The sequence below is a fragment of the Macrosteles quadrilineatus genome, unplaced genomic scaffold, assembly GCF_028750875.1.
Source record: "Macrosteles quadrilineatus isolate MER2022 unplaced genomic scaffold, UCM_ALF_1.0 Scaffold_4__1_contigs__length_99947679, whole genome shotgun sequence".
Lineage (NCBI taxonomy): Eukaryota > Metazoa > Arthropoda > Insecta > Hemiptera > Cicadellidae > Macrosteles > Macrosteles quadrilineatus.
The window spans coordinates 21,854,090-21,865,622 of record NW_026542597.1 but is presented as its reverse complement, the minus strand read 5'-3'; the positions used below and the strand labels follow the sequence as shown (position 1 = coordinate 21,865,622).

The 11,533-nt window shown below is 33.0% G+C and overlaps 1 protein-coding gene across 1 annotated transcript; it reads left to right on the top strand.

Moving 5' to 3' along the window:
• The first annotated feature begins 835 nt into the window (after window positions 1-835).
• LOC128992702 (baculoviral IAP repeat-containing protein 5-like) lies at window positions 836-8,412 on the top strand. The gene is made up of 5 exons (XM_054416420.1): window positions 836-1,060; window positions 3,671-3,787; window positions 4,662-4,771; window positions 7,246-7,363; window positions 8,218-8,412. The coding sequence occupies exons 1-5, from the start codon at window positions 1,058-1,060 to the stop codon at window positions 8,317-8,319; spliced, it is 450 nt and encodes a 149-aa protein (XP_054272395.1). The 5' UTR covers window positions 836-1,057; the 3' UTR covers window positions 8,320-8,412.
• The last annotated feature ends 3,121 nt before the right edge of the window (window positions 8,413-11,533 follow it).

Sequence of the window (11,533 nt, the reverse complement as noted above, 5' to 3'; positions counted from 1 at the left end):
GGATACTGGAGAGTGGAAGTGTGTTAGACAGGACTAGGACCTAACCTGAGATGATAAGATAACGGACGTACACCACTGCAATGACCACCCGCAGTCTGGACTTAAACTCCGTCGGGTTAGCGTCGTCTGTTGTCGTAACTGATCAGTAAATGTTTCGTGTCCGTAACGTGTTTTGTGTCGTGTGTAAATGTTTATTTATTTTTACTTGTTAAATATGACGCTCTTCATATGAAGAAAGAAGAAGTCCTTGTACCGCCTGATGATGACTCCACATAGGAGTCGAAACTAGTTGCAACTGCAATTAAATGGATTGCTTAATAGCAGGTATTTAAACCTTTTTAATAGTAAAAATATCCTTCTTACTGTTAAAAACAATGTTAATTAGTTGGGAAATCGGAGTAATATAGTTGCGGAATTCGAGTAGTCTAATACAGTATAGTTGGGAAATCCCTGTAATATAGTTGGGAAATTCGAGTACTGTAATATAGTTGGGGAATCCATGTAAAATGGTTGAGAAATTCATGTCTCTCCTGAATACTTTTTTAAACTAAAATAATCAACCAGATCCGCTAATGGCTTTATCACAATCTCCTGAATTGAAGCCCCTATTTCCAATTTTATAACATAGTTAAACAAAATCTAACTGGCGTACGAGTACTATAATATGTTCTTTGCTTCTAGTAGGCTATTCGGCAATCAACATCTCCTAATTTTTCAGTTTCAATGCTACATCCATTTGTATAATATTCTGTAGCTTAGTGATATTTTAGTTTTCGGAACTGGCCAGCCTGTATTTTAGGCGGCAAGATTGGATTTCGGTGTAGTCAAACAAAGTCAGTCAGTCAGTTCAGTTTCAGTAGTCGTAACGTAACTTAGTTGTTTATGTTTGTGTTTCAGTTTATTTAATACAAGTTAAGTTTTGTTTCAAATAGTGTTTCATTTAGGCGTGTTGTTCGCACTCATGCTCTCCTTTTCCCTTTAGATCCTATGCTCCAGCTTGAAACTGAACAACGACCTCGTAAGACTTCCAAGTTGATTTTTAAGAAATTTAACCTCAATGGTAAGTTTTGCCTAGTTAGTTCTGAATATTTATCCCCGTAGCATAAGTTGCTACATAAAAATAAACCCTGGTAATGTAATTCATAATATTCTAAAGCTTTTAATGATTTTTAACTCAAAGTATTGTTTTGGTAGGGCCTACCTTAACTTATGATCGAAAGTTGAAAATCCAACCCCAAGTGGTATGCAATGCAAGCGGAGGAGCAAGCCCTTAAGCCGCTTTTACACCGGAGTTTCAGACAAAAAGTTGCAAACTTTTATTGCAAACAGCAGTTGCAAACAGTAGTTTCAAATAAATGTTTGCAATTTTAATTTCATGATTTGTTTCCATGTTTCATGAAATTGTTTAAAATAATTTCGACCTTGATTATGACTCGCCTCGTTCTGGTTCCTCGGATCAGACTTTCCGAGGATTTCAAGTGTCGAGGATGTTATTTTAGCCACGGTGGCGTGTGTCGTGTTGTCAAAGAAACGTAGGCCGAGACGATGCTGGGTGAACATCGGTAATTGTATAAATCATCAAATTAAAATTAGCCTATTATTCATTTTTAAAATTACAAGGACTTAATTATAACCCTTTTAATTCACATGAGACGTTATTGTTACCTATTTTTAAATTAGACGACCTTGTCATTTGAGGTTAGTGTTAATTCATTGACAGTCAAACAGCATTTTTCCGATTAATTTAACACTGAGTCGAGACACAGGGTCGCAGTGATCACGTGAGTGAGAGTGGAGGTGGTAGCGTAGGGGATGACGGAGAAATGTTTCTGTTTCGTGTTTCAACGGCTCATATTGACCGAAACTAGTGTTACAAACAGAGAGTTTGCAACGCCCTTTGATCTTTACCGACTTCAAGTGGAAACAAAAATTTCTGTTGCAAACACTGAAAACTGTTTGCAACAGCAAAATGTTTCGTCTAAAAATGTGCGTTTCTAGAGATATTTGCAATTTCTGTTTGCAACTCCAAACTCCGGTGTAAACGCGGCTTTATGGGATCGCCACGAAGTCAGTGTTATGTCTCACACTATGCACTAACTTAGGGTTACCCTATACAGGATAGATATGTCCGACCAACTGCGTATGCTTCTAGGAGTCACACAAAATCAGAAATGTATCATGCTTGAAGTTAGATAAAGAAGCCCTTGCAGTCATAGTCCTATTCAGAGTAGGTCTAAGTTGAAGAAATTTCACAAATGGGGCTTATTTTAACTTATGGCCATTATCATTCACTTTGATTACGGATCATGCCCCTCCAACAGCACTCCTAGGAGAGAAAAAAAGTAGGCTATGCCAGTTCTTGCAGCTGCCCGCATTCAACGTTTGACAATAGGCTAATTTTGCGTATGACTACCACATCATCTATCGTAAAGGTTCTGAAATTTTAGAAGCTGACACTCTTTCACATCTTCCTATAATTAATTTCCATTCTAGCTCCTGAGCTGTTATATTCAATGTGATGAATAGGTTTATTTACATCAGGCTACCTTATAATCCGACAAACAGTTCAATTTAAGGCACAGTTGTTTGGAAACATGTTTCCTAAGAAACTCATCGCATAAGTTACACTGAAGAGATTTCAGTTAGGCCTAGTCAATTTTTTGCTCCTTTTCCCGAACAACCTCTCACAGCAAAAGATATAATTAGGCCTAAGTTAAGTTAACAGTTTTGATCTGAAAATAGCTGCTTAGACGCTTTAGGCCTAAACCATCTTAAAACCAATTAAGTAGCCATTGGCTCATACGAGGCTAAATTCAAAACTCATCTATAGGTACCGGTATGCCCGTTATCCTTCTTGCTAAGATCCATAACTTTTTTGTTTAAAAAAGTTTCTAGATGTTTCTTAGGTTTGAGAAATATTAAGTTAATACCTAAGTTAACTAGTGGAACTTATTATTAGTTTCATGGATCTCAGAACTATTTTTTACTAGGCCTACCTAGGTACTTTCCTTTTAAAGGGAACATTCATTATTATCGATAATTTTTTAGATATATCGATATTTTTGTTTTCCTTCACGATCCATACCTATTCCTTCTGTTTTAATATCTTCAAACACATTTAAATTACAAATTGACAACTGATCTTGTTTAGGCAAAATAATAGCCTATTTGAAATGAAATAATAAATAAATAAGTCAATAATTTTAGGATAAGAAATCAAACTATTCTAAACCAACCTAACATAAGTTAACTAACCAAACCTGCTGTAAGTTTTACTGTATAGGACTACCATTTCAAATTTCCGGTTAATAACAGAAGAGGCATGTGGGAAATATCAAAAGGAATTTTGATAACTTGTGTTACAGCAAGTTTGGTTCTAGATACTTTCTAAGTTAGCTTAAAACAGTTTCATTTCAATATATATTTGTTTAATTGTTTGTTGATACTGATCAGTATTTATTTATAACATTTTCAGCTGATATGTTTCAATTCGTTAATAATGATATAAGTTGCCTAACGGATAAAAAAATAAATATTGATAGGTATATCAGTAGCAAAAAAAAAATCATCGATAATAATGAATATTCCCTTTAATAGTGAAAGTAATCTATTATTACTACTAACTAGTAGGCAAGAACAAAAAATCCTGTTGTCATTTTATATTTTCTAGGCCACAAAACTACTAGATCGAGAATTTAACAGAAACGAGTACATGTGGGAAGCTGGAAGGTTCAAGAGTTTCAAAAAATGGCCCTTTACTAGTTCATCCAGATGTGCTGCAGTTCAAGTAAGTTGATTTCGGTTACATTTGAAATAGAGTCTAATGAAGAATACACTTAGGAAACCAATGTTTTTGATCTGTCATAGCCTATGATGTCAAATGTAGGCATTGTGTTAGGCATTTTTTGTATTAGAAATCCCAATATCACAAGACAAGCCGGAAAAATCTACAATCTATTATTTTTGTCAATTACAAAGCCTGATATATATGCAGATTCGTTTTGTGATAGCCAAAACATTGCTATCATAAAAGCTGGTTTGAGCTTGATTTTCGTACATCGAGCTTGATCCCTCAAGCATGAAGGCTAGGCTCGACCTGGCTCAAAAATGGAACTGCTCTCACACCTCTACATTGTGTACATTTAACTTAATTTTTTTCAAAATTTTATACTTTGCCGCAGTGCTATCCAAAGCCACTGCTACCCAGACGCCCATATCTGTCACCCCACCCATGTGACGGCCCTGAATGGGTGTTAGGACACCTAGGTCTTCTCCATTCACTCTCAGGCCTACTGGCTACTTAAAAAATATCAAGTCACAGGGACTGTCCAACATAAGGATGTTGTCCCTAGGTGTCTAACTTAAAACTTAGTTAAAAAAAAATGAATTCTCTATTATTCTTTTAAGTAAATTGCTTTCAAAAGTTTATGTTAGTGTCTTTTTACTCATTGTATTCCATCTTGAGACATCTACTTAGCAACTGTTTTAAATGTTTGTAATGTTTAGTTTATATTTCCTTTTGAACTTACAATAGTAATACCAGAATCTTACTTAATTTAATCCCATAGCTTATTAGCTATGTTTAAAATATTTTTTGTAGAGGCTATTTTTTGTCAACAACTTGTGATTGAATTATTTTGGTTCAATTTAATTTTCCACAGATGGCACAAGCTGGGTGGTATTGCACCAGTCATGATCCGGATGATCCAAGTGCTCGATGTGCTTTTTGTCTGAAAGAATTAAGTGGCTGGGAACCTACAGATGATCCTTGGTACGTAAATTAACTATTAGATTAATCTAGGTTATAGATTGTGTCAATTAGAGTGGCAAGTGGAGATTCATCCAAGAACCACTCTCTCTCTCTTTGCTGATGCAGACCTAATGTACCTGATGTAGGCCTAAGCATAAAGAATATCCGGGGTTTCACATCCAGATGTGGATGTTTCTTCTTTTGTTGAATGTTCAAAGTGTATTCATTTTTTAAATAAAATTATTGTATACAGGCCTAGATGACAGATTTTTTTAATAATCATAAAGTTGATAAAATTTGCAAAATTTTGTTAATATTTGTAAGATTAAGACAAACGTCAAAAGTACATTTAATAGGCTACCTTTAAAATGTATAGGCCTATTTTCATCGTCTAAATAAATGTGCGATTTACTCTTTGAAGTAATATCACGGACGGTTAAATACTACTCAAATAAATTAGCGTCTTCTTCGCAAATCTAAACTAACACATGACTTTGAACTTAAATAAGTACTAAACTTAAATAAGTGCTAAATACAAAACAGTCTTTCATCAATAACTAAAATCCAGTCTTATCAGATTAAGGTTCTACAAAGTAGCTATTAGGGGTTTAAATTTAACTAAAAATGTCTAGTACGACAATATCATTCCTTAATTTTATTTTTGTAATGTTACAAAATCATCTGCTTGACTCAACTAAATCCATGATGCAAGTAACTGACGGTTAGTGCCTCCCTGGGCAATCTTTTAGGAAGAGCCTTCAAAGGTTCCATTTTAGCGAATTTCCCATATAGGGAATAAGCTATTACCGTAGTACTCATGGTAAGACCTGGACGCGGGACCGATTTTTTTTTTCGTTTTGAGGTCCCTAGAGGCCAAAAACACCATCCGTTCAAATTCATATATATATATATATATATATTTATATATATATATATATATATATATATATATATGTGTCCGTCAGCACGATAACTCGAGCAAAAATGATCCGATTTTGATGAAATTTGGTACAAACGTGTAAACCTACGTCTATTCGAACGAGTTCGCGATCCAGCATGATCGGACCATGGGAACGGGTGTTTACGGGGGGTTTTATGGGGTAAAAATAGGTTTTTCCCAATTTTGACCCAAAAAACATAAAATTTAGCAATTAATTTCCAAACCATTTTGTAGAGCTTCAAAAAACAAATAATTTAGTATATTGAAGCGTTATTATGCGCCTAATGGTTACGGAGAAAATTCCAAAAAATTGTAAATTAAAAATTCCCATGTTATTCTTATGGAGAATGAGTAAACTGTTGTAGTTTGCTTGTTTATGAACATATTTTGATCAAATTTGGAAAATGTTTTTATTTCTTACTAACTATTAACATTTTACAAAAAAAAAGTTTTACCCTCCCTGGTGCAGCAAACCTAAGTACTTGTTAAACTAATTCTATTTAAATCGGGAATAAATGTTATATTTTTAAGTAGACATTTCAGTGTAAATCCAATCAGTCAAATGGAAATTCGCTTAGTCTGCAGGTTTGCTGCGGCGGGGGTATTTTATTTTTTCAAGATTTTTTTTATCTCGAAGATTCGGGCAGGATTGAGATACTAACGAGACATTTTTGAGACAAGATAAAAAAAAGTTTTTATTACAATAAAAAAAATTTAAGATCTAAACAAAAATTTAAATTAAAAAAAAAATTTAATTAAAAATTGTTATTTAAAAAAATGTTGGCTAAAAAAATGTTCCACCGTTTTTTTGCAAAACGTAAAATTTAAATTAAAAAAATAAACAAAAAACTTTGCGAAGGCGCTTATATTTAATTATTTATTCTTTACATGGAAATATTGCTTCAATCGTTTTATATTTTTTTTTACATAGCAAATGAGAAGTTTTGTTAGCGTTAGCAGTGTGAGACATGTTTTACTACTGTAAACATAGCCAAAATAAAATAAGTCACTCCAAAATCTTTCTAAAAATAACTCAAGACTTGAAAATTGTTACTTGATTCTAAACAAGTAACACTGTTGTTTTTGGTATTTTTAAAAGTTGAACTATATATACTAACTGATATCTCCATGTTTTCTATGCCGAACAGTATTTTTAATAAATTAGACCTTATTAATATTGTTTTTAAATACTGATGTTTTTATTAATGTTTTTCAATAAAAGATTTTAAACAATTTCGTCTAATTTTTGTCAAGTTTTTTAAAGTTGTAAATATTTCTGAACTTAAAAAGTAGGCTAGATATTAATTTTTGTATAACTTTTCATTAAATCTCGTCCCGTCAGAATTAAAAATATCTCGTCACGTCTCGTCTCGAAGTGAAAAATCTAGTCTCGTCCATCACTAGTAAAAACTGCACATAACATCACCATGACATATGAAAATACTAACTGCTTAAGTGTTAACCTAACTAAATGATACATTTGTATTCATCACATGCTGTTTTTTCAAGTTAAGTTACATGGTTCAAAGTCTAATGCCGGCCTGTGCTGTTCCAGGGATGAGCATATGAAGCACAGCTCCGCTTGCCTCTTTGTACAGTTTAGGAAGAAAGAAGCTGAACTGACAGTGAGAGAAATGATTCAACTCACTGAACAAAGGGTGCTGAAAATAATGGTAAAGTCTGTCAGTCATGATATTTTCAACAATATTCATAGTAAAGAAAGATCGTTTTTGTTCTAAGACTTTCAACAAATTTTATAATCTTTACACATGAAATCAGAATAATTTCAATACAAATTGAACTACTGTAGAATACAGTTACGCTTCCCTACACTACTGATCACACCTTATGAATTGTACCTCTTTGCATTTATTACTTTCTCCCCTATACATAGTAGGCTATACGAAGAAAGAATTGTTTTTGTCAACATTTCCCATTAGTCTCTGTAATTCAACTGGATTGCGTGCTCTGTATGACGGGGTTTTCGGTCTAGCCGCTTAAGGTCTCTCATGCATTACCTCTTACAGTTAACTCTGAATATAATGACACAACCCGCAATGCTGTAGAAATTACATAAGTTAATTTAATAACTTAAGATCAATTGGAATAAGTTATTGCAACTTTTGTGATTTTCTCCCATAAAAACGCATAGCTACTCCCTCTGCTTACTCATTATAATAAGGTCAATGGAAAAAGTAGGTGACAGTTTTCTGACACTGTTTATTTTGGTTTGTTTCAATTTAATCAGCTTATTGGAAAAATAATACGATTTGTAACATTTTGCATGGAAGTGTAGGGCTGTACACACTTAAATGAGGACCAACAAGATCGGGTCATTGGAACAGAGTGTTATGGGATTTTAAAATAGTTTTTTTTTTTCAAATTTGTTACCTTAAAAACATAAAAATATCAAATCTTTATAGTATTTAAATAGGAAGGGAATGTTTATAAAAAATCCCGTTAAGACAAAATTGGCTTTGTCTGCATGTTTGCTGCAACGGAGTAATTATTGGTTATTTTTTCCCAGGAGCACCAGCACAAAGAAGACCTTAAGAAACTGAATGAAGAGAAGGAGAATATTTTGCAAGCCTTTGAGGCTTCTTATGGAGTGAAAGAATCTAAGGAATAAAATGCAAAGCACAGTTTGAAATTATTGTATCCTTAAGTTTTTTTTTTCACTTGTTTGTATTTATACTGTATAATAAAACAATAGAGGTTATTATGGAAACTGTGAGTTTTTTCACCTGATCTTTATGAAAAATAATTTTACCTACGACCGGTTTTTAAAGTAGCCGTTTCAGTACAGTTCTTAGAATTGAAAGGTATCTCATAACAGCTTAGTTTTACTCATAACAACACAGGTAACGGACCAATGAGGTTCAAGGATTGAGAGAGGAGAAGTAAAATTGTAATGATTCAAAATTCAACTAATCAGCTGTTCAGGCCAATTTAATTGTTGATTGGTGCAATTAGTGTGTTTCATTGCATCACTGTCAGTGGCAATTAGAGGTTATAAACGAAAACATAACCTCTTATAGAAGTTATGAGTAGTGATTTTTAGTAACTAAAACAATGTTGTAGGTAAAGTAGTGTACGCAACTCACGTAAATAATCAGTACGTAAGGCCCGTACCTTAAATTTTCTACTCGTGTTGTTAACACCATCTTTACGCAATCGTTGCGTAAACTACTATACATACATTAATCACGGTAAGTAGTATCCCAATTACTGCAACATACTGTATAGGTGGTGTATGATTGCCATCCATCCATTCCCTAGACTTAGTAGGGTGTGCTCATAAAGAAAGCTGGTTACAAGTTACATATTTTCAGCGCTTGAGAATCTTGTGTGTACACAACAAAAGCTTGCATTTCAAGCCAGTGATTTGTTAAGACAATGTCTTCATCAAGTGATGAAGAGTTATTTTTGCTTGAAAACATCAAATTAAAAATTTGTAGAAGGAAAGTTGGTGTTCATGCATTTAACCCCGGAAGAGGTAGGTTTGCAGAATCCCGCCATCAATTTCCTCAATTGACATTGGACAGGGTGAGGTTTTTTTTATATGAGAATGGAGTTAGCCAAGTTTAGTTACATCCTCAGGAAAGTCTATTAGCATGTAGTTTGAGGTGTTTGTCCCAAATAGCCCCTCTTCTAAGGACTTGAGATATCGGTTCATCGATATCCATACTGCACCGTTGTTTGTCATTGACTGGTTCGGTCAACAAGAGACGGAAAACAAGTACAAAACGTTCTTGCGCGCTTGTCAGAACTTGTAGAAGGCGCTTGCTAGCCGGGGAAAGCTTTGTCTGTGAACGCACACACTTGATACAATGTAGACTTTTCTCACGCCGGTTGCAAATTGCAAGCGCTTGTGACCAGCTTTCATTGTGAACACCTTAAACTCCCTCCGTGTCGCAGATTATTCTAGTCATGCGTGTCATGTATTGTTTTGTAAATGCGAGTAGGCCTACCAGTTTAACAACATGAAGACCTTCATAATGAGGTCTGCTTGGATAGTACAGCTTTTCTTGTAAATATTTTCTAATGAAAAGTTTTCAAAAACTGACTAACTTTATATGCAATGTTAACGTTAAAAAGTTTGAGTAAGTAATAAAACATAGAGAATATTTTATAATTAGTGATTTATTGGTTTTATAGTAAACTATTTATAAAATATACAAATAACACAATGTCACATACTATGCTAATGTATACGACTAAAATCTTTTAATGCATGAATAATATTGATAAAGTAATACATGTGTACATAAATTGCAAGGCAATAGCCACATTGAATAGGCTTAAAGGAACATTCCAGCAATATTCTTTTATAAAACATTCACAATATTGTATTTTGTTAACTATAATATAAATCCAGTAATACGTAAATTATTGAATCAACCATGCATCAACAATCCAGGAGCAACAGTCCAAAATTTTTGAGTTAAAAAAATAAGGAATAAGGAAATATGCTAAAACTGCCTCTATATTAATACTAAAAATATTTACGACTCATTACATTTTTTTAATTCAGCAAAACTAACCATAAAACAATACAAGCTAAAAATATAGTTTGAGCAACAACAAAAAATAAATAAATTAGCAGAATAATATTAGATAATACTTAAAATTAAATTTTGAGGGTAATCTAGTTTAAATATGTTTGTGATCCAGCTTGACGAGTGATCACAAATTTATTGCGTGAAAATCATCGGTTTTAGTTTTAGGTATACGTTTTGGAAACTACAATCAAAACATTTAACACATTAAAATAATAGCTGCAAAATAATCTGTTAGCAAAGTAACCTGCAGCAACTTCTGGCTGGGACTGTACTTTTGGAGTTGGTGAATTTTGGACCTCTTGAAACGCGCTTATTAAATTAATACCATTAGAGTTGGGGAAATTTGGAGTTCATGAAACAAAGATTATTTAAAATTTATGCTATTAGACTTGATGAATTAACATTTACTAATGGAGTTGATGAAATTTGGAGTTTGTGAAACAACTCATTAAAGCAGCAATGACGTTCGTTTGTCTGTATTTTATTTTTTTTTTATGCTGCAAATGCTGCTGTTGGGAACGCTGCATTTTTTATGTGTGTTACCGCGCTAACAGACATATATATATTTAATTTGGATATTTATATATGAATTTGAAAGGAGGGTGTTTTTGGCCTCTGGGAACCTAAAACAAAAATGTAAATCGGTCCCGGGTCTAGGTCTTACCACCAGACGTATGGTACTAACAACTTATTCCCTATATGGGAAATTTTCTAAAACAACACAACCTTTGTAGAATAAGCCATACCACGGAGAAAACAAGTTATTTATTTTGATTATTAACTTAATATTGTATTCTGAGTGGGTTCTAATATTAAATAAACAACTTAAGATATGTTATGTAAGATAATCTAGACTTAAGATTATCCTAGAATTATGTAATTTCATTCACTTAAGATGATAATCCCTTTGCCAGATTTTATATTAAAAATGTATACTTGATTACAAAGTAAAAGACGAGTATACATTTAATAGTGTATGTTGTAAATACGTTGTACTTTTGTAAACTAATATACCAGAAAAGATTGATTTTTTACCCAGTTTCAACGATACAAAGATCTATGGCAATTGAGGGTAAAACAAAAGGTTTGGATTGTTTACTCCCAAAAGAAAAATTCTAAAATAAGACACGCAATAATAATGTGTAATTAAACATACAGTAAAACTTATGTTAATACTGATCAAAAATGGAAGACAAATAAATATTTTGATTTAAAATTATTTGATGTTTTCTTAATAGGGACTGAATATAAACTGAAATGAAAATAAACTTAAGCAAAATA